At 42.2% G+C, this 24,155-nt stretch overlaps 1 protein-coding gene across 2 annotated transcripts in view; it reads left to right on the top strand.

Annotated features, from left to right (window-relative positions):
- Positions 1 to 21,675, top strand: part of LOC111244251 (cell adhesion molecule Dscam1-like) — a 131,497-nt gene extending 109,822 nt beyond the window's left edge. For both annotated transcript variants that reach the window (XM_086986360.1, XM_086986354.1), the window contains exons 13-26: positions 1,861 to 2,037; positions 7,026 to 7,173; positions 7,700 to 7,848; positions 8,633 to 8,764; positions 9,130 to 9,300; positions 9,744 to 9,814; positions 10,400 to 10,688; positions 11,756 to 11,848; positions 11,986 to 12,174; positions 15,108 to 15,482; positions 16,141 to 16,299; positions 16,610 to 16,974; positions 17,190 to 17,406; positions 18,001 to 21,675. In XM_086986360.1, the coding sequence (XP_086842486.1) occupies positions 1,861 to 2,037; positions 7,026 to 7,173; positions 7,700 to 7,848; positions 8,633 to 8,764; positions 9,130 to 9,300; positions 9,744 to 9,814; positions 10,400 to 10,688; positions 11,756 to 11,848; positions 11,986 to 12,174; positions 15,108 to 15,482; positions 16,141 to 16,299; positions 16,610 to 16,974; positions 17,190 to 17,406; positions 18,001 to 18,041 (2,576 nt within the window). In that variant the 3' untranslated portion in view covers positions 18,042 to 21,675. The remainder of the gene's footprint in view (positions 1 to 1,860; positions 2,038 to 7,025; positions 7,174 to 7,699; positions 7,849 to 8,632; positions 8,765 to 9,129; positions 9,301 to 9,743; positions 9,815 to 10,399; positions 10,689 to 11,755; positions 11,849 to 11,985; positions 12,175 to 15,107; positions 15,483 to 16,140; positions 16,300 to 16,609; positions 16,975 to 17,189; positions 17,407 to 18,000) is intronic.
- Positions 21,676 to 24,155: the final 2,480 nt, after the last annotated feature.

Raw genomic sequence — 24,155 nt, 5'->3', positions numbered from 1 at the left:
TTTGCCCCCTAATCCTGCGTTGCTTTGGCTCGGCAGAAGAGAATTCTACCTCTCTTTAGCCTTAGAACAACACAATGTTGTAGTATGTTATTATATATCGATAAGACTAGCTTGAATCTTGTATATCCCGTGTTCTATGAGGCGTTACCGCATCCTATGTACTCTATGCATCAGAGACGGCGCCCAGCCTTTCCTTCTAAGGCAAATGGCACTAAGGCTCGCTTAGGCCTGAATCAGGCCCGGTACAGCCTGTCTTGACTCCTCTGCACTACCCAGGGTGACCACCTATTTCCTCTTCTGAGTGTAACAGCGTTGCTTGCTCTCTCCTACATCGCTAGGTTGTGTGATGTTCTGCGCGAACTTCGTTGCCGTCAGTTCCTTTAGTTCGTTCTTTCAGCTCCTGGACGGACCCGAGGATTTTTGCCGCTGAACCGAGAGTTTTGTAGTAGCGGTAGTAGTACTGAGCAAAATTATATGCTTACCTACACTCAGGCGATATCAGACTTTAGCCATCGGGGGCAAAATGGAATGAGCTACAGGGGTTCTACATCAGCCGGCAACGTGGGAGAAGCAAAGGGAGAACTAAGTATCCTTTACTGTTCTGAGCTCTTCGCTCGAAGCAGCGATGTAAAGCCATGCGTTTCGCCGGCGCTCCAGCGCTGCTGGCCAATGGTGTGCTGGTTGAGAGAGCCAGCAGGCGGAGGTTTGCCGGGTAAGGTCTGAAAAACGGGAAGCGTTTCCACCCGCGACCAGCCGCGCGTGAAATGGCAAAATATCTTCATATAAATATCTGAGACGCCAACGACGCCAGCCGCTGTCGGTATAACATAAAGTGAACAACCACTGCCACTAGTGGCTCCAGTCAGCAGTTTGGTCCCTTCTGACCCATTGAGATTGTTGCTCCGAGACGAAGAGTGGGCGCAGACGACCTAAAGCAAACAACACGACTGCCTCTTCAAACCTTGGCCAGTGCGGTAATTTTGATCTGCCGGGCGGCTGGATGATTGTGCTGCTTGAGCCGAAAAGGATCTGCTGTGAAAGAAATCCAAAGGGACAAGGCAATAGTCGTTCAAACCACGATTCCACTAATGTACCTTAACTATCAAGTACCCAATGTACAAACAATAGAGTTTTGATTTATTTATTTATAGTTGTGATATATTGAAGGCTGTTCTGCAAGCTCGTGGCATTATGGTGGTTATTGCTATTACCAAATGTGCTAGAGACGTCAGTTAAATCGATTTCGATTGAAGCAAATCAAAATGTCTATGAGCGTAAAATTGTGGAAAAAATTAGATGAACATTTAATCATTTTTTCGGCTAGAAGTAAATGCAGTAGCATATATAATATGTTACATATATTTTTTTTAAACTATGTATTAGTAACGTGTTTGTTTCAGGTACGGTTTATCGCAAACAACTTCAAAGAGTCTCTTCTTTATAGGTGTGACAAGCATATTAATGCCCTTTATGGGAACGGCGTAGGCGCGGCTAAAATTTGAAGTCAAAGGATTTCTGGTCCTAATCTCACAGGGCGCAAGGGAACCAATACTTATCTCGAATGAGAAAATTCTTTAATTAAGTTTATTATTATTATTATTACTATTCTTTCACAAGACCCACGATTAATGGGTTTTTATCGAAAAATACGTAAAGCTCGAAACGTGTTCTAACGCTAATAGCGATGAAAAACTTAGAAAATCACTTCGAGTTGTCTCATACAGTAATTAACCGTCAATGATCATCTTTGTTGCCAATGCAAATATAAGCTGACCAAGTTTAAATAATTATTAATATGCTAAGAATCAATATATTAGAGATAGATCCGTAGAGTAACATTGTTTTTTGGTAACTTTTCAGGAGACGATCCGGCCGGGGACTACAAGGCTATACAAAGTTCTTCACATTCGCACGTATATGAAAACGGAACACTAATTATTCAGGGGGCAAAATCAAGCGATGCGGGCTCTTACCTCTGCCAGGCAGCTAACGGAGTTAGTCCGGTGCTCAGCAAGGTCGTGCGTCTGTCGGTGCACAGTACGTATTTTTCAGTTCAACTTGAATCATGCGCAACTTTATTTGTTGTAAAACAGATAAATGCACTAAGGGTCTTGCCTAGGCATCTTTTCTAACCTTTCGTAACTCTTCCGTAGCCAGTCTGACAAGCATATAGTAAGTCTACATCTAATAAACTTTTAAGGCAAGGCTAGTGGCTGCCCCTGTAGGTAGGTAGGTGGGTTAGCGCGCTAAATTCACTGAAACAAGTGTAAGATTTTGGATTCTATCCTCAACTGTGACTTAGTGAGTTTTTCAAGTAAGCGAAGTCATAATTAACAAGAGCTTACCGAGTCGTTACTTTGCCAACATAATTACCATTACACTTTCCATTAGTAATACATTCGAAGATGTCGTGACTATAATTTCCATGGAAAGTTAGTCTCTTGCGGCGGTGTTGGTGCTGAGAGATTTTCAAAAAAATATTTTCGGTTATCGCCGTATCAACCTTTCTAATCATTGCTGGCTGATCATTAAAAAAATCCCAAGTGAACAACGACATTTTGAAAAGTCGTAAGTTTTTCTTAGTACTACATCTCTTTCTATGTAGCTCCTATAAGCATCTTTGTAAGTGCATATGAATACGCCTGCAATGCGCGGGTCGATAAACGCAATAGCAATATTCCAGGGTCTCTTAGTTCAAAAGGCACTGGATCCCGTCTTTGCGTACCTTGTGCTTTGGACACCTATTTCAAAAAACCCATGTGTTCTATTCTTTTCAACTATATAACCCCTTATTTCTGCTTATCCTCCTTTGAGAACAGTTGGAACCATCTCCATCAAGACTTAAGAACGTTGCTGACTGAAAGTAACCTTCTACCCCCCCCCCCCTCTCTGCTTCCCACCCCACCCCTTTACCTCCATGCATTCGGCGACCTCTGCCGAGAAGCATTACCTTTGCTTTTCCTTCCTTAGCCTCGCCAATCTCCATTAGTTCTCTATTAGTCAACGACGCTCTATGCAAAGGCACTTGCATCATACTGGCTTTACAACGATTCCCAGTTAACTTAGTAACGCAAATCCTTACCAGGAAACCCAAATTGGCGTCACGAGCAATGCTACTCCATACGAACTCCTGACCTATTACATTCCTTTTTTTTGGTGAATATATCTATACCCATTTTCCTGCGTCTACCACAAAACAAGATAGAGCCACTGACCTGCAAGCGGCTTGCGTATACCAGCCTCGACCATAAACGTATGCGTTGTTCTTTTCTTTTGCCATGTATCGAATACTGAACGGTTGCTCAGAGGTAGTTAGGCGAACGGACGAAGGGGGCAGATGGTGGGAGGTGGGACTGCTCTTGGCAATTGGGGAATTTGGGGGCGTTCTATCGAGTAGATCCAAGGACTCTTTGTGGTAACGTAGTGGTGACGACGCTATTTCGCCAGCATCGATTCGCCTTTCTTACTGATGCTGTGTGCGTTTTGTCTTCGTCGACTTCTTTGGGTATGGCGTCGTATCTTCGCCTATGTATATGGCTTTATCCTTTTGTTCGAAGCTCGTTCGATTCCCTTTGCGTCGTTGAGAGTTACGGCACAGGGACGGCCGCACGCTTTCAGGGAAATCCGAATGCAGAAAGTGCTTTTCTTGCTTGTCTACGTTTGTGTTTCAGGCACGACTCGTAGTGGCATACTACGGCGATCGTACGCAACACTTTTCCTCCAACCTTTGTCTGCTTGAGCATCCGTAGCTGTCGGCGACGGTCGCAGCGGAATGCAACCGTTTGAGGCCGCACCTCCGGAGTACTCCGTTACCTTTCTGCTTGTTTTCCATGAAAGAAAGGTTTGTCGTATCGTTGAAGTTCGCTGGAGAATCGTTTCTCTTACCCGTAACTGCGGACGCATATCTTAGTTGAACTCGATCGTCCGACAGAGCTTTTCCATCGTACAGAGGCGCCTTTGTCTTCCACGCTGACTCGGTTGGGCCGGTTGCATCTATCTGCATCTGGTACAGTTTAGCTATCTCTCCTTCCGAAGTCAACGCTGGTATTGCGTACCCTGGCACCTTGGTCTGCTACGCATAAAGAGTACTAAAGGTGGGCAACCTGCCTACGCTTGTCTCTGAGTAACCGGGTGCTCGCTGCACGTATGCTTCGACTGCTAAGCATTCGTCTTCACGTTCCACTAGGCCTTATCCGAATTCAAATTAGCCTCTGAGGACCGGTTGGGCGGCGGCGTTATGGCTCGTCTCTCAGTCAACCTACTTGGAGCCCGGCTGGTGGTAAAGATCGGCAAAGGTTTCCCACTCAAAGTTCCTCCTTCTGAGCGTCGCGTTCTTAGCGTTGCTAATCTAATCGAACTACTCTCTCGACAAATACACAGATTAGATGTTAGGCTTGTGCTGTCTTTGTGGGCTTTCAAAAAACGCCATAAACTGCGTCTCTGTCGATTGATGGTGAACATCATTGCGCCGTGTCGTCTCTAAATCCCATTCAAGATCAATAAATCGCAACCTACGCAAAAGACAAAAGCGAGGCAAATGCCACCGCTAAAAACCTGGGCTGGTTTGATAGACCGTGCCGATTTCCGAATCAGAAAGGTTTCACAGGGAACAATAATACGTATACCTGGGTTAGCTAATACCTATTTGGTATAAAGAAATGTTCCTAAATCACTTACACGATCAACTACGGCCCTGCTCACTGGAAGGGCTTTTTGAACTCCTCGAGACAAAAAAAAAGACGCATGCGGCCCCTTGCTAGTCAAATTGCTGTTCACGCAACTAAACACTATTACTCAAATGACAACAGGCGATTTCGAAAGCCATTAATTTGTTCTGTGTTCTAGAACAGTATAATTGCCGTTTCGAGTTTAGGTCTGCCCTTCGTCCCTCTACTTTTGCCGGCGCCAATGTATCCATTGTCTAACTCTCGTAGGTGTATGCAGACGGGCTGCTGCGTGTCTCGCCTGGGTCTCCGTTGACGGCCTCTGTTCTTTAAGTCATTGCAGTGGCTTAAAGTCAGTCCGAAATCTGCTTGATAGGGTGCGTTGTACCGTATACCTTGTATGAAGCAGTCACAGACACCAGCTTTACGAAGGTCGGCAATGTCCTGCAATATTCATTCTCCAGTAGTAAACGGCTTTTGTCGGCATAACTCTATTTGAAAACATCAAAATTTCACTCTGAGAGAGTCTTAAACGGAGTCAGTACGCCGCTGTTTGAGTTATATTACATCTAGCTTAAATTGCATTTATACACAGGCATTTTATAAAGATTCCACCATCCATATACCTCATATGGAGTCACAAAAAAACGTTTTATTTTAAACTAGTGCTATTAAACGCTTGCGCAAAAATGTCTACCTAAAAAATTCTGTCAGTAGTGACATGAGCCAACTGTAAGTTACAGAATTTTTTCGGTTTGAAAAGGTCCACTCTAACTAACCGACGCTTCACACTGGTACTGAACTGAAAAAATAGCATTCGCTTGGATATGATCAAAAAGTAATAACGGAGGGATCAAGGCGAAGCGAATGTCTTGGAAACGTTCTGCCTTTAAAAGATTTACGCATTGTACAATAGTGAGGAATTTTTAGATACGATATTCAAACATTTGCATACAGACCTATAGCCAACCTATGTCACTGTAGTGATTGGGTTGCACAGCATATAGGAGCTCCAGGCTCGGATGAATACTTCAGACCCTTTACGCTCGAAAGGTCATCACAAGGGAACCGGCGACGTTGGGCCTACTCTTTCCTGCTGTACAACGCGTTGCGTTGACGGTGTTCAGAACGATACGGGCTTGAATGAATCCACAGGAATAATCCTTAGACATCCTTGTTCTGGGGTTGTTTGTAGGTAAGCCAGTGTTTGTAGTAACGGCGCCTGTGACCTGCCTGACTCAAATAGCAGTGATCTTTTACGCTTAATCTTGTGTTAAGCAAATGGTGAATAAAGAGGGCGAAATGGGCAAACGATTACTAAGCACTGTTTAGTTATCGTTTTTAGTTAGAAGGGTAGTTTCTCACTGTAAGCAGGGAAACGAGCGTCTGATCCGTTTCATTTGATCCTTACACGTCTGAACATAAACTTCTTTTTTTTTTCTTTTAGAAAAAAGCACCACATGCTAACGCTGTAAATCGTTTTCAGAATTTTGTACAAGAAAATTTATATATACTGTATATAGGTAGAATACGTACATATATGTATATATATAAGGTGAACCATTTTTTATTGACTTCTGAGTTTATAATTTTTTTTATTTATCTATATAAGCATTTTAATGCTGTTCTGTTGAATTTAAACAGCTCGTCGTTGAAAGTGATTCAAACAAAACCTGATACCAACTACTTATGTATGCAATGCTTCGAGTATAATCGTGTGACTCGGAAAAGCTATTTGCTTGAGAAGAAAAGTTAGGTAAAGGAAACTCATTATAACGTTACCGTTTTCGTTGCTTTTCTTCTCCCTAATTATATTCTGTTCTAGTTATCCTCTACACAGACTCAGTTCGTGATGGACGCCAAGTGAATACAAATATAGACTTTGCATTCAAAAACAGTAAAAAGACACATTGCTATGAAATGCTAGCAATTATCGCTTTAAATATCAGTGCAGACTCACAGGGCATCGGCAGTTTGTTTTAATATTAGTTGTAGAACTTGATTTGTATGAACAGCCATTCAGGCTATAACATTCGCCATTTGTTGTGGCTACAGCCAACGGTAGCCAGTTTTCGTATAGATTTTCGTTTATTCCATTACACCGCCCATAGCCCTATGCACCGCTAACTGGGTAACTTTTCCCTTTCGATATCCTTCGGTTTGTCTTTTTCTGTTTTGCTTTTTCCGTCTGTTCTCCTGCACTTCGTCTGCTTTACCACCACTATTCAACAACTTGTTCTTGCACCACGTAACATCTTCATCTCGACAACGTTCTAACATCGTTCGACCCGACTACTTGGCTGGGATCGTCGTTGTTGTGGCGGTACCTGGGTCCATGATTGTGACCCGTTGTCTCTTTAGCTGCTGCTCATTTCCGGTGGAAGTTCCGTGGGGAGACCGCCCAGAAGGGCCAGCCAGTTCGGCTAAAGTGCGAAGCGTTCGGGGATGCTCCACTCGTCGTTACCTGGACCAAGGACAAGCAACCGTTTGATCCGCGCAACAATCCTAGGTAATGTGGGGCAAAAAAACCTAACTCATACTATATAGTGGATGACTAAATCGACAGTAAAAACAAACCGAATGGGTGTGAGGGGTTTGTAATAATCCAGCTCGTAATGCATTTGGTTTACGTTTGTTATATCGTATATCCTGGCTCTTCTCATCTGAAGACGGCGAAACTGAGTAGCTTTAGTAACAGAGGCGTAGGCCGGGTTCAACGCTATGCTTACAACAGAAATGCAGTTGCGTTAAGGAAAGGCTTGTGATGACTGAGCAAATTAAGTCTATGCAATAACCTCTAACAAATAAAAATATTATACACTAGCACGTTGGCTAATACTGACGAAGTATTTTAACAACGCGTAACAGTCACAAATCTAGACAAAGGGTAACAGTAGTTTGGGAGAGGCGGCTGATAATGAGTCTTCAGTAATCAGCTTTTCGGAATATTTATTCAGAATTTTATTACCACCATCATCGACGTCTTTTGAGGTTTCTGATAGTTTTTCGTTTCTAAATAATAAAAATGATTACAGATGCACTGCAAATGAGACTCATGCCGAGCATAGCGTCGTCTCCGAGATTATCATCACAGACACGGATCGTCGGGACTCTGCTCTGTTTTCATGCATTGCCCGCAACGCGTACGGATCTGATGATACAAATATCCAACTCATTCTACAAGGCATGTATATACGAAGCTTGATTCGGAACGCAGTCTCTGTCCGCTATTCGTGTCATTGACGTTCCTCAATCAGGCCATTTGATAGACATCTTTTCTCATTGGCTGACCATTGAAGAATAAAGGCGACATCTTTGTGCGTATTCGATAGACGTCACCTACTTACTCTCGACAATATGCACATGCGCACACACAGTTGTAGCAAAAAAAAGGAGTTTCCATTAGCATTGTTATTGTGGACAAAACAGGCAAGTTTGCATTCGCAAAACCGTTGGCACATAATGCTTGTCTGATCTTCTTTCCTAATTATTATCCTACAAGAATGTCTCCTGTGGCCAATTTTCCCGATATATAAATGTAGCATCCGAAGTTGTCAGGCCTCTGACCAGTGCTGACAAACGCCTGCTGTTTAAATACCCGGAAATTCTCTCCTGAATTGCTTTTGTAAGGAAAAGTGTTCCAAGTGGATATACGGAGTATCAGAAAAGATGCCAGTGAAACTGTAAAGTAAGCTGTGTAAATATGTTACGAAAAATGATTTAAGATGTAAATTATATTAAAAAGTTGTGACTGTTTTATTTGATACGGCATTGCTTCAGCTGCAGAGCTCGTTGGCGCTTTCCTTCGTCGCTCATTTCAATGTGCCGTAACAAATAAACCACAGCTTTGTATTAAGCCAACATTGTAAGTAGAGAAGTGGTAATCCAACAGGACGTCAGTTCATCTAAGTTCATAGTAAATTCGATCTTGACATTTTACGGGATGTTTCCGGATTGTTACGGGATAGAGCCCCCGGATCCACCTCAGGATGTTAAGGCACTGGACATCAAAGAACGGAAGATTCGAATTAGCTGGATGGCTCCCTATAGTGGGAACAGTCCCATTGTCAAGTATATTGTGCAGTACCGTAACCACGAAGGTGAGAAACACTTATTGCTGGTAACATATAGATGCTATGACGTTGTAGCGCTGGCTCGTACAGAATTCTGCCAATTCCTCGATGTAAATTTATTTGAGTTAAATAATAGTCAGAGTATTTACATGGCGTAATTAATTTGTGAGTTAGTAATTTTTTTTCGACGATAGAAACATTCCTGGGGGCAAAAGGTAGAAATGCCTTAAGACTAGAGTATTAAGCAGGAAATAATTAGTTTACCAGTTTACTAGTAAACCAGAGCAGAATTCTTTCGGTTTGAATGAAGACGTTCGGGATGCAGGTCAGACCGGTCTCTCCAAGGCCACTAATCGTTTGCCTTTTACCGTCATATTACCCTGCTATTGCAGAGAATTGGCACTCGCGCAAAAATAAGAACGTCTCCGTATCGGGTTCAGATACTGAGGCCGAGTTGGTTTCTCTGTTGCCTGCTACCATGTATGTAGTTCGCGTTTTAGCCATAAACCAGATTGGCTCAAGCGAGCCTGGCAGTGACACCCACATCAAAACTCATAACGAAGGTAAGGATCGTATGTTGGCGCATCAGTTTCAGATCGAACCCATTTGTTGAATACTTAGCCCAATTTCGACAATATTAAGATAAGTGTACCGGCTAAAAAATAACTATTCAACTAAAACGTTATCGATTGTTAATCGAGTAGAACCTGTATACTCTGCTCATTGAAGTGTTTATGCAACCTAGTTTATGTGTTTAGTGCGAGTAGGGCCCACGTAAAATTTCTATGGATAACGATATCAATATGCGATTATGAGGGCAAAAATAGACTGATTCTGTGTTTAATAGACAGTCAAGAATCATACTTGTGAATTATATGACAGGAAAGAAGATTCAATGATTAGATACATCGATGCGTTACAATAAAATTGTTTTTTTTTTTTTTATTATAATTATTACAGTTTATGATAACATTTATAGCTTTGTCGCATTAAACCGCATTTTCAGCGCCAGAGGGGCCACCGCTGAACGTCCGATTAGAACCCGTTGGTCCGCACTCTGTTCGAGTTTCATGGAAGGTGAGCTGACTCCTATGCTATGTCGTATCTTTTAGGAATTATACTAAGTAAGAGGTCAGGCTAGCAGATTGAAAGCAAGGGTTATAGCGATATTATGGCCTTTTTTATAACAATAATATTGTTAGGTTTAATCTTCAAATATCTTAATAAGATCCCAAAATCTAAAGACTTTCAGGTATAATTTTCATTTCAGGTATAACTTTCAGGTATAACCTAACCTAATTATGTTACAATACTACTATTCATTTAAACGAAATAAGTTTAAGAAAAACTTGAATTAGCTGCACCTACCTCTGGAAACTGTACTAGCCATAAAACAGAATACTTTCTTATTGAAAACGTGAACTTTTCTATCACTATGGGTTTTTAGTAAGCATATTGGTTTTTGGCTATTAAACTACGTATATGTGATGCTAGCAACAAAGTATCATAATTCAGAAATTGGCTGAACGCGCGCACCTCATCGCTTATGTAGTTATTCTGGCCTAGACAGAGCTGGAAATCGCAAGGATTCCAGGGAGGCGAAAGTCGAACTAGAAGAAGTAATGTACATAGTACTGACCTTTCTACTTATAATCCCTTTAGCCACCTCGCAAAGAGCTTCAACACGGGGACTTGCGAGGGTACTACGTTGGCTTTAAAACTCGCAACTCATTTGAAGAATTCGCTTATCAAACAGTCGAGTTGAAAGATGATCAAGAAAACGAATTGAGCCTAAGCGGAATCGAGGAGGCTGAGGGAGGCTCTGATATCGGGATCTACTTTGTTAACGGACTACGGCGGAACACTGAATACACAATAGTAGTTCAAGCGTTTAACGACAAAGGTTCAGGGCCCGCTTCGCCAGAGATGCACGTCCGAACCCTCGAGCATGGTAAGTCCTAGCGATATACTTGATTAACAAAATAACAATAGCGTCTAACGTTGGCTACATTGCTCATGGATATGCTGTACGCGCATTAGTCTAACGTAGTCCTACCCATTCTACTTGCGTTATTTCTATTCGATAGAAATGAAGCTAGAAAATTGTGCCGTATTCAACAGTCTACGTTTCCGTTAAGCGTCGTTGAAATAGTTTAGTGATTCATACAGTTCCAATAAACTTTCGGTCCTCCTGCGACACAAACACTGCCGACGGATGCGGAAAAGAAATATTTGCTAGTATATTTCCCATATATTTACCGTACTAATATTTCGTTGGCTTGGCCAAGAAATGGATCTTTTACCCTATTCGATCGAGCTTAGCTTTATTGCGTTTCGATTCAGAGAGTTTAAGATTAGACCAGGGTTTAGTCCGTGGCTCCCTTCCAATCAAGTCCGGCTAACCCTATTCCCACAGCACAAAGCCCCTGCCGTTGCCTTTGCCACTTGCTCCGCCACACAAGCCAAACGGGGTTGATATTAGTTGAAAGTAATTCGGTTTTGCTAGCCTGTAGGTTAGCTTTTCGAAAAACTAGCCGACTGAACAACTTGCTTCTCCCATTGGGGGGGGGGGGGGGGGGGGGGGAAGAATTGGAAAGGCAAGAAAGAGAGACGGAGGCCGATTTTGGTTCATTTTGAACTGCGGGGACTCCGATGAAAATACTGGAAGAGGCAAAAACGTGAACGGGAAGCGCTTCTAGTGCTGCTGAGCGCGAACATTTCTGGAATATACGATGGGGAAAAGGCTTCGAAGAAGCGAGCAACTCTCGACACTGCGGATTTTTTTGGAAAAAGTAGGTCTTTTAATTTTTTTGCTGGAGAAGTAGCTGATATCAGATTAGGGGTAGAAAAAGAGACACTTGAAGACGTGGTCTCGAAAGAGGGCTTGTGGCGTTTCCATCGAAACAAAGAAGAAGTTATTTTTGTATTATTCTGCACTTTGAATTAGGCATTACAGAATTAACACTAACGTTCCGATGAGTCAGTTACCGTTGTTGGACTCTCTAATATACGTTGCAGATGTTCCGGAATCGCCAGATTTCAGTGTTAAGGCCACAACTAAGGGAAGCCTTACATTATCGTGGCCACCTGTCCCCCAAAGTACGAATTTTGGTAAGTGGAATAGATGCTCAGCGGAGCCTTAAAACAAGCATCCTGTAGTGGAATTTTTTTTAACATGGACCGACAAATAGATGGATTAAATCGTTAGTTGTACTGAAAATGCTAACAGTGAATTTTGGCGCTTACAGGTTATATTGTCTATTATCGGAAGCAAAAATCTGGCGAATGGCAGAAATCGCTGGTTCCGAAGAACGCTCTAAGTCACACGATTACCGGACTTGATTGCGGTCAAAAGTATTTTCTCTACATGAGGGCCGAGAACTCACCAGTCCGCGGCGAACCAAAGAATCTTGTATCAACATCAACCAGCGGAGTCGGTACGTTGATGGGAAAGACGTAAATAAGAACTAGCCACAATTGCTGCTATAAATACCATACATTTATCTATTTTTAATATTTAAGTGGCTCGAAATTGCTACGATAGCGATATGACGGCTGTAGTACTTTATCCTAACCTCATACTTACACCATTTGATCGAGCTGCTCACAAACAGAGGGTTCTTATTACGAAATGTTCAACAATATTGGTCAGCATGACGAAATATTAGGGTACAGTTTGCTAAATAAGTTAAATACTATGGCAATGATGGCATAACCAAACAATAATTTCTATCAGGAACAAAAAAAAAAAAGTTAAAGTTGTGAGTAACCGTAAAAACAACACCCTGCCATGACATGGACAAACTTAGCAACATATTTACTCAACAAAATTATGAAATTCATCTCAATAGGTCTATAATGTTTATATGCGGCTGCTCCAGCCCGTTATGCTTCTTCTTTTTTTCGTTCATTACAAACCCTTAAACGAATTAACGACATCAATAGCCAGGTTAGCATCGACACTATTTTCGAACTATACGAATGATTCCTTTATCGGTGCTCGTTCGTAGAAGCCATCCACCTTTGTCACCTTTGCACAGCGACAGCGCGACCAACGTAAGCGCAGTGAATACGAAGTTCTTCCACGTCCTGCATTACGGACCGTCATCGTTTCTTCGTTAAACTTGATGTTAAAAGCCTCCTCACCAGAAGATGCCTTCCCGTCCACTTGCTGCACTAGATATAGATGGCTACCGTCATCGAGAAGAAGCAAGAAGCGCAAATTCTCGACTTTCACTAGACCACCGCTGCCAAGAATGAAGGTGCCGGCGTAGCTGCAAGTTTTAAGAAAACTGGAACTGTTGCGGGCCGTCGGAACAATCTTAGCAGCAGACCAACGGAAATGAATTGTCACTTCCATAAATCTCAATTGGGGTAGGGGTAGCGGTAATAGCGCTACTAAGAGAAAAGGTACGAACGTCAGTCCATGCTAGCAATTTCCTGTACTACGGCAACGCCTGTTGCTGGATGTCGGTTAAGGTCGGTCTTTTCTAGCTCGACTAGAAAGCAGGCGATCCTGGCACTTAAGTTGCAACCCCTCTCATGTATGCAATAAGTGCAATACAAGTATTCAGATAAACAAACGTAGGGAGTGAATCTTTTATACTGCGGCATATTTACGTGAATCACGTAGGCCTCAATTATAATGGCGGCTGGTCGTAGCCCTGCCGACGGCAGTACATGGAAAGATGGACGAAATCACGGTGTTGATCCACTGCCAGCGAATGCTACAGGACGTTATGACGCAGGTTGAAGTAGTTGTTGTTGTTGCATGGAGAATGCAAATTATATGGGAGTTAGCGCTACCTCCAGGTATGTAAGAAAATGCAAATTAGAGTAGGTGCAAATCACATATAACAACTGGTTTCAGTTCAGCATAGCTATTAATAATGACACAAACAAGTACGAAAACTGGTTTAAAGAAGATTTCAGTAAAGATAAGAGATGCTGAGGTAGAGTTAGCTCGGACTGGGGTAGCGCTGTCTACTGGATTCAATAGGCTTGGTGCCCTTCTTCAAACGGTGTTCTTATCCTATTCTAGTAGTGTGACATGAATACTACTGAATATTCTAGTTTGACAGCCAGGGACCACTACCAATCACAAGGGATCCTCGGTACGCGAAAGATATACAGCTTTTGCTACATTTTACATCAATGCATTTTAGCTCGTGCCTGCAGCCATTTTTGCTGCGAGACCAAATCAGCAAGGACTAAAGTATATCGTCGTCGTCGTCGTCGACAGCAGCGGCATGGTGCCTAAACCACTGCCGTGTAAACACGCTTGACTGTGCGCGTTTCCCTTGTGGAAAGCACAGCAGGGCATAAAGAACGACGCGATACTGCTGACGGTGCAAAAGCTTTCATGCCCACTTGCCAAAACTTCAACGTTACCAACACCTTTGCTGATGTAAAGGTGCTGCGCACAAAAATCAGTATTATGCCCGCTTAATACCAATCGAATACAGCAGCAGGTTATCGCTGGCGACTGCAAGACGAGATCTCGTCGACTGAGCAGCAACAGTTAAGTATGGTGTTCGACAAGAAAAAAAAAACAAAACAGACAAATGTTGTGTTAGCATTGACAAAAACACTCGAAAAGCCAATGTATTTTATGCACAATGGCAGAGATGTATTGGAATAGGTTTTGACAAGTGGTTTGGTGTAGCAGGTGTGTGCTTATTGCAACACCAGAAGACAGCTTGTTTGTACAGAACAGTAATACGAGCTCATGATGACAGAGACACGAGGTTTGCATGCGGTATTTGCGCGGGTATCAGTTGAGTTCGATTTTTTTTTGCTCTAAAAGCGTAGGAAACCTATAACCTGCTTGATTACCCGAACTCAAGCGTTTACTGTATTGTGACTAAATACGCGGTTGCTGAAGCAACAAAAGCATGTATTACAATAAAACAAGTGTTGCAGAAAAGCCTTTGTGAGGATTCTACAACGAATAAATAAAGTCCAAAAGCGCAAAAGAGTCCGCTAGAACGTAATTGAGTAAAAAACCAAGCAAACATGACAACGTCAATTCGTCCACGCTTAAAGTGACGGGTCAAGATAACGTTTTTAGGCGAGCGAACTTATGACAATAACGTTACAGGGCTAAGAAAGAGCTTTCCAAACGTGCATAAGACGTAATCATTATCTAGCGAACAGGTAAAGGAAACAATAAACGATCCTAATATTACTTAACGCCGACCTAATTCATGGTCGCTGGAACTGATAAATACATTTATCATTTTAAATTTACATAAAACAGCGAAACATAATGCAGACTTGATAATAAATGACAAGGACATCAGGAAAAATGCACATTAACGTAGGGATATTCCTTTCTCTTCTCGATTTTACCCCTTTTCTGGTCCCACAGCCCCGACTGCACCGGAAAAGCAACAATTGTTATCGGACGCTAATGATACGGCAGTTGCACTAAATTTGGCGAGCTGGCGTGAGGGCGGCTGTGTAATTGAGTCATTTCACGTTGCCTACAAGCTGGCCACCAGTCTTGAATGGATCAATGTGCCTAGAGAGGATTTACCCCCCCTACCGTTGGCCTTGTTGCCGCAGCAGTCGAGTAGCCATACGGGTGGTACAGTCTCGAAAACCTCCAGTACAAGCAGTGCAACGAGCGTCATCGTCGGCAATCTCTTACCATCGATGCCCTACTTACTTCTAGTTCGCGCAACAAACAGCGCCGGCACTACCGAGGCGCAATACGACTTCGTGACCTCGCGGCAAGCAAGAGGTATCAATAGGACGTTATTTAGATATGTATGCTAAAAGCGTAGAAACAATGCTTTGCGACAGGACCGAACATGAAATATTTATCTGTTTAGAAAAATGTGTGTAAGTGTAATTTGTAGAATATCAAATTGTGACAAATCGACAGAAACAAAAAAGTCCTAGCGAGGAGTGGAACGACCTTCGACTATTACTGGCTGGAAAAGCAAACAATTTCCCTGAATAAAAATCGAGGACTACTACGTGAAGCTGTGATCCAATAGTTGAAGCTGTACAGGGGAAAGTTATTTAGATCAGGGAAATGCAAAGGAAGGTACCTCTCCAGTATCCTTGTATCTTATAACAAAACAAGGCTGAATACATTTCAAACAATCAAAAAAGTCCCTACCGATGACATATATTAAAGCTGTGTCTCTGTGGTAGTAATGTATCTATTGATCTTACTCCAGAACACTTAGGGAGATCATCTATCTAGACCCGAAAGCGAGCGAAAGCATACTTGGTTTATTGCGGCGCTACAAAGCCTGCCTGCCTGCTCTTTCAGGCTGGCAGGAAACGTTAGCCGCTTTTACAACAGTACAGCGGTACGTTCGTTTGCGTTTGATAATTAATCAGCGTTTTCTGGTTTATTTCTGTGTCTGCTTTGTCCTTGCTCTTCAAAGACAACCCCCTGTCTTCAACGGTGGGAGCGCGACGATCACCACTGTTGCAGTTGGAGGTCATAATTCCTGTAGCTGCGTCTGTGCTAGTCGTGGCGCTCGTTATCGGTGCCATCTGCTTTGTAATCAAGAATAATCGCGACAATATGCACCCGTATGACGGTATGTAAACAGCTCGTAATTTATAGTTGAGGAAATACCTTGTCCGCATTGATTATGCTGCGGCTTATAAAAACTCGTGTTCTTCTAGAATGGCCAAAATCTATCCGATCTACTAGTTTTAGGATTCCATAAAATGACATACATTCACATATTGGATTCGGAATTGAAATGAAGCGGAAATGTTAGCACTCGATGGACAAATTCACAAGTTTTTATTTCGTTAATTCACAAGTTTCGATTTAACTAGCCCAATAGCTAAGTGTTTAATCGCACTTTTTACTGAGTCGTTTATTCCACGTTCATCCGACAGAGAGTTGTGGTTCAGGGTTTGGCGTGTTGCGTAAAAACCAGACGGTAGTTGGAGGAGTCGGCGTGGGTGTTGGTGAGTGCGTTCATCTAGCCGAAATGGACGGCTGCAATAAGATGGAGCTTCCCGGCAGTCAGCTGCTCAAGAAAACCAGCGAGGGGTACTACGCCACTCCATACGCTACCACCCGACTCGCGGGTCTCAACCTCACTAGCGGGGTTCATAACGCCATGGTGTCACAGCATCCCGGCCATCCTGGCCATATTAGTCACCCGGCCGGAATCGGCGTTCAAGTACAACCAATGTGCGGTGGCGAGCAGAGGAAATTTCCCGTGCCTATTGGTTCGTCACCAGACTGCTTCAAACAGGTGAGAACGCTAGGCGTGATATGACGACAGATACGTATACAGGGCATTGTGGTTTTAGCTATTTTGCTAATAAGACACAGGCTTCTAGCTGAGACCGAACCCAAAGCGTGGTGATGTGACGATTTCAAACCGAGCGATCGATCGATCTTCAACTCACCGCGCATCTATGTTGGATATTGATTCGATATCGTATCCTTTATCGTTTCAATATACAGATCGTCTCTGAAGAAGAATCGTCGTACGCCACAGTAAAGCGCACCCCTAGACAAATGCGGCAGTCGTCCGAATTTAATATCTACAATTATCCAGCCGGGACAGCAGGCACAGTTATGGGAAGTCCGGACGAAATGTCCGATCTCGATTCGAGCACGATAGGCCAATGGGAGGGTGGCCAAGGATGTGGGGTGAACAACAAGTTCCGCGCGATTCAGGGTGAGTGTATGCAGTATACCACAGACAGGTGAACGGAGCAAGCGCTCTGTCCTTTTTTTTACCAGGCAGAAGTACAGCCACCAAGTTATTCGGTATTCATTTGGATCAATATTAATTTTGCCACAATTAGGCGTAGAATTTGCATTGTACCTTTTTGAGTGCATCAAACCTACGCGTATGCGACGTTTGCACTAGGATTTTTACAGGAATAGCTAATGTCTTGTTTTCTCTTTCTACGGTATAAATACGCAGATCGTAAATGTCAAAACTTGCAATTGTGCAGGTATGCATTATACCAGAAGAGGAATAAATCCGTTGCATTTTACCAATTGCCGCTTGTGTTCTCCGCGTATTTTAACGTTGTTTGTAACACCGATAGCACAGAAAAAGAGATCATCGTGCATACTATAATGATACGTGGCGTTCTAGCTTCTACTTAGTTTTGTATGCCCTATTCCTAACTGTATTTTTTATTCACTGAGCTGGGTTGCTTGGATGCCCTTGGTACTAAAATACACTTTAATTATGACGGCGCTTCGCCTTACAATACCCTATTCTATACAGATCTAACTTGCTGTTGCCATTACTTTTCAGGACTCGAGCATATGGTTAACCATCACGGACATCCATATTGAGTAACCGTGCTAGCAATTCGAATACATCGGCTTAGAAACCTTGTGACGTCGGACGCCCATTGTCGTGTTCAAACTATCCTGTGCCAATACCCCCGCACTCTAATTGCTATTAAGCCAATACTGTGCCGCCCTTGAGACGCTACACCTTTGCAGGGATTTCGCTATCTCAGAATGAAGCTTTACTTCGCGAAGTTCCATGTAAATACTTCCGTCAAGAGTAGAATAGGGTATACGAATACATACATACATATGTATGTATGTATGTATATATAAAGCTACTTCTTCTGACGATTACCAATGAACTAAGTTAGGTAACTAATCAAACATCGACACAAAGGACGACCTTGATGTATGTTCGCTACCTGTCATTCGTACGGGCCGACTACCGAATTCGGCCGTAAATTTAGATACGTAAACAGAGAGAAGCCTGTTGGAAGGCGGCAGATGATTAGAGATTTGTACGTAACAAAGCAGGCCCGAAAAAATGCATAACTCCGGTAGAGAGAGTAATGATTAAGCATATTAGAGATTGCGGCAAAAAGCTATGGGAAGCGACAAAGTGTACTGTTGTACTACACGGTTCTAAAATTAGAAACAAACGTTAAATAAACAACAAGTGTATTAGTAAAAGTTCTCATGATTTTGAAGACGAAACTGGAATAAGGAGATGAATAAGACGGACGACAATTCCGAACGAACTCATTCCCTCACTCAATCTGTACATAGTCTCTGTGCATACATCGAAAACAACAATAGCTTGAAAATAGTAACAATAATTATTATAATAATGCAAAAAATGCATGTTAATATTGCATAGATATCGAAGTTGTGTTTCATAGACAGTTGAGTCATACTGGCTTGTTGTATACATCATTTTCTTGAGACCATACGATAAGTGCGGGGCTGATCGTCGAGCGTGTCTTCGTAGCTAATAAAAGCTTTTAAACAACTGGTAGAGTACGAACGATTTAGCCGAATTATACTGTATGTTTCGGATTTCCTATTCCGATTCGCGTTTACCTAAGTTAATGTCTACTGTTATTTCAAGTTTTTTTTTTTTTTTTTTTTTGCTTCGCTAATCCCGAGCTGAACGTCAATTTAAACTTTCGAATTTTAACGGTTGACCCACCTCGGCGTACCAGAAACTTTTGCGTACGAATGTAACCCAAATGCTAACGAGTCACAGGCTATTCGGGAGTCTAAATACTGATCAAACAAAAAGTGTCGATATAGGTGACTTGCGCAGGAAAGTCGGTAGGATTAACACGTAGATGTGTCGAATCGTGAATTTAAAGAAATCCATCAACTTTGTGTATAGACCGAAAGAGTGTCGTTTTCACTCACTTCTGGGATCGACCCGCAGAAAGAAAAGCCCACGGAGGGTCATGCACGGTGCGCCCTTGGGTCAAACAGTTACGCTAAATGCCGGACCTGGGTGAATTCCGTTTTTCAAAAATAGTTTGGTGAACAAATCGTCGAGTTAAAAGGCCATAAATAATCGCTCCTAAACCAAAGGCCGTTTTGTAGTTGTTATAATAATAAAGTTGCTTTGATTCTTTTTCTCCTTCTCTAACAGATGCTATGGGCTTAAATTACTTCGAACATTTAACTGAAGCAGTTAGGGAGGCATAATGAGTACCTTGTTCTTCGTATCTTTCAACATGCGACTAGCTCCACAGGAAGAGCGCTAAGAATAATATAACGTGGCTTAGTGATAATCGTCATGAACCGCGCTAACGGCAGATGAATCATTGGATTATCTAGAGGATTTCCTTCGGTGACTGACTGCTTCTACTAATCTTTCTTTAAGGATCTGGCACTGGATACAATTTTAGATTCGCGTCTTCACTTGCCTTTAAACAACCTGAGGTTGCCATTTACACTAGTCAGTTTCCCTTTGCATATATCACCTGTATTCATTGTCTTTAAGGCCCTGTCATTGTTTCTGCACAAATCCATGCTAGTTAGGTCCTAACCTTGCGGACCTTAGGTGCTTCATGGATGTACTACGCCTCCTACCTGCCTCTCTTATCTACCTGACGCATAATTGCGTTGTTCCATTCGTACTAGTATTGTGGTGCTTGGCAAACGGGGTAGTTGTAATAGAATGAAGGACTGAAACGAAGGCGTGCACTACATTAAGAGGTCTGCTAGATAGAAGAGATCAATTGAGAGGCTGGGTTACGGCCCGCGTCAGGCCCCTAACCTGAGAATGTAACCCAAACAGCAAATACATATCCGAGCCGAGAGGTGTTGATTGATTCTAGGTCGCACTTGGAAAAGTCGACGGTTCCTACGAATACGGCGCTGCCGTCAATGGTTGATTCACCATAATGGAGTGAGTATCATACACACACACATATATATATATATAGAACATCGTAACAAAGCCTGACACAACGGCAACAAGTAAGATCAGCAAGAGGTTAAGCAAACATCGGTAAATAAAGGTGCGGTTCGTGTAAACGGTAAATGAGAATTAATGGAAAGGCTGGTGGAAATAACTTTAACGACGAGAATGGCTACGTTAGGAGCTGTTTACAGATAATATACACATAAATAGTTAGATAAAGGAACAAGAACGCCGATGCTAAGATATATATAAAAAGCAATGAATGCCTATTAAAAAAACGGACCGAGTGGCCAACTAACTTTGAAAAAACTATGAGAAAAATGTAATATTATTCATAAAAAATGTTAAGTAAAAAAAATGTACAATGACGAACATGATACAGTGATGATGATTTTGCTGAATGGGACAATGCCGGAAATGAGAGAGAACGAACCGAAGGGTCAACAATTCCTAGTCAGTTACATTGGTCGATTAATAGGGGGGTGTCGCTGTTCTAATACTATATACATACAAATTATAGTAATAATAACAATGATAGCAACAACAATATGCTTGATGAGTAAGTATAGTGCATAAAAAGCTGAAAGCTAATGTCTGTTACGAATGTTGGTGATATTTTTAATTTGACAAAAAATGATGTTGTGTAAATGTGATTTAATAAATAACACAAACGGTGCGTTATGTGTAATACATGCATGAGCGTAGCACACATTGCACAGGGACGGGGGAAAAAGAGAGAGAGTTAGGCAAGTAAAAAACTGACTAAAGATAAACTTGACCGAATGAGACGATTCGTATAAAAAGGTGGGCCACGAAGTTAAGCGTAAAGGCCCGAATCGGACTGACTTCATGGCGGTGAAGGGCCGTTGGATGTTGGTGCATATAATGCCGACTGGCAAATATAGATAAAGCGCAGTTGCATTGAAATCGAGCTAAAGAAGGGAAATACACAAGCTACATTAAAAAGTGAAAAGGAAAATCGGTACGCTCAAAAGATAACGAAAAGTAATCGATGTTAACAGTGTCTAAACACGACCTGAGGTCGGAGCAGAAATACTGAGCTCGATTGAAGGCGCAGCTATGCGGGTACACGCCGGGGTAATGTGCGGGGGAAAACAATAAAAAAAAATAGAGACAAAAACGTTCGATGTCTAAAGGACTGCTAGACAGGAAAGGGGTGCCTGGAAGAAACCTCCAAGAAATGGGGGCAAAGCTGTATGAAGCAAAACTACAAAGAGGAAAAAATAAACAACGTTTGTATATTGTTATTCATAAAAAACATTATTATGTATTCGCTTTTTAGGTATTAGCTGTATTTGGAGTGTTAGACATTATTGTAGAAAAATAGGCTTGTTAAAAAGGAGCATGGCAGTTTGATCATGTGCAAATAGTTCGAAGTAACTACTTTTACCTAGATTGTAGTAAACTTAAAAGAATGGCGTGTACAGCTTGGGTTGGTCTTGTTCATCAACATATACAATCTGTCCCAAAATTATAAGTGAAAAAAGTAGGTAATTTTAGTAAATATATGCAGCTGGTTGTGTTTCTGCCAAAACAGAACATTATGATGTGCAAGAAAAACAATGTTTCGAATCGTAGGGCACTTAAATGCAAAATAAATCGAGCGTTCCGCGTAAAATTTCCCACTTAGGTTAATGACGTACAGTGCCAGTATAGGCGTTGCCGAGTTGCAGGTCAGAAATAAATCACGATCCTTACTTAAACTAATTGAGTCAAAGGCGTATATCAGGAAAATGCAGGTGGAATAGCGGGGATCTCCTGCTACGCCTACCGCTATTGAAGCCTTTCTAGAGGGTGGATCATTCTTAGTAGATCACAAACATTTTTCAACAAACACAAGCAAATTTCGTGTAATTTTTAGTAATCCTAAGTTTATAATATGTGAGACTTACTTAAAGCCAAATAGTAGTCACTAAACGTTATGGACTTTAGAATTGAGAGCACAAGAAAATAAGCATATTAAAGTTTAGTATAATTATTACCACTATAGAATATTGATTACGTCAATCAAAGAAACATCGTTTGAATGAACGAGATCGAATTAGTTGCCAAAAAACCTTAGCACTTGTCAGTTCAATGCATAATATACATATATATATATATATATGCATTATATTATAATATATATATAGCTTTTTCCTACTTTTATCATACAAAGGTCTCCTATGGTGCTTTGATGTTCATCGTTACAAACGCAGATATTCGACAAAAAAGTAAACTTTCAGTTTTACATTTGTTCGTGAGATTGATTCCCTTCTCGATAGGACAAACAAACCCTTCCAAATCGTGAACGAACCCGAATAAGCAATTCTTTTTTGTGCCGAACTTGACCACTTCCTGTTTATAAGATTCTGAGCAGATTATGTCCGTTAGAAAAAGTTCATCTTAACAATATTCCTGGACTAATTCTCTGTATGGGACTTGTTAAAATATTCTACTGTCCTAAATGGGTTTTTGTTATCCACCCCGCCGTTACCGCACCGATTTGAAGCGCCACCTTTTCTTACACCTTTTGCCACAACCTCCGGATTCGAAGAACCTCCGTGACGAGTCCTAACAAGAAAATCCATGAAGTACTTATCACAATTCAGTTTCGGACTGCGTCAGCCCTACAGAAGACCAATCTCTACTATTTTGACATATATATATATACATATATCTGTTGCCGCGAGACAGTATATGTATAAATGGGCTACTTCAGAGACGTCGAGTGAACGCAGCTGCTGAATGTACGCTAGCAATAAAGGTCGCAATTATCAGACTTCACTGTGTCGAGGTCGTCTCAACTTGTCTTGACGTCAGTTCGCTGGTTTTTCCCGCCAATCGTACGAAACGACCCTCGACGGCCAAAGAGTCGTTAACGCACTGGATCCCGGAAAGGGCCTTTGTCCGGAGTAGCGGATCTGTTGGACATTCTGTTCCAAGTGGTAGGAACGGGCCTTGCAAAGCGAAGCACAGGGCTCTGATCGGAGCAACGAAAAGGCGAGAGTGAATCAGCAAAGTGAGTAAGAGTACGACTGTATTGAGCAGCTAAGGCAGCAGAAGAAACTTGAGCGCAGGCCGCCGAAGACAGAACACGACCAGGCTAAGCAAGACGGAATCGGTGGCGGCTGCGGCGGGACCAAAAACAAGAAGTGGGAGAAGAAATCGACATTTGTCGATAGACTCACAGCTAGACGAAAAGACTGACAGCGCACTATCCGGCCACCAGTCGAGTACCCATGCTTGCTTAATGGTAATAGGAAGAGGACGAGACGATGATTCTGTTTCGGCAGCAGAACCGCTGGTCCGTGGGAGCGGCATTGGTTCACACTGGCGACGCGAGTGCTAAGAGCGAAGGAGCCTATCGACAATGAAAGGAAAACGGATCGGAAAGACGGCCAATAGAGACACACAATAGAAAGAAAGGCATGGAAAATAGGAAAAAGGAATACCCTTTCAGGAAGGACACTGGCTAGTAATACTAGGCCAGAGCGTAATGAAGAAAAGCCGTTCCACATCGAGACGATCAAATAACAGAAAAGATGCTCTAGACTATATACGGGCGTCCTTGTATGCATATGCGCGATAAACAATAACGCTAGTCTATAGGGGCTGGTAAAAGATCTGCGGTTGCCACCACAACGAAACGCGCGCATCCTGAATGAGCCTGAGTGAAAGCTAAAAACGCAACGAATGAAAATAAGAGACAAAAGATATATGTACAACCATAACAGCAGAATTAGAAAATCCAAGTGAAG

This window comes from Varroa destructor, unplaced genomic scaffold (genome assembly GCF_002443255.2).
Source record: "Varroa destructor unplaced genomic scaffold, Vdes_3.0 BEIS01000001.1, whole genome shotgun sequence".
Taxonomy (NCBI): Eukaryota; Metazoa; Arthropoda; class Arachnida; order Mesostigmata; family Varroidae; genus Varroa; species Varroa destructor.
This window is presented reverse-complemented; position numbering and strand designations above follow the sequence as displayed.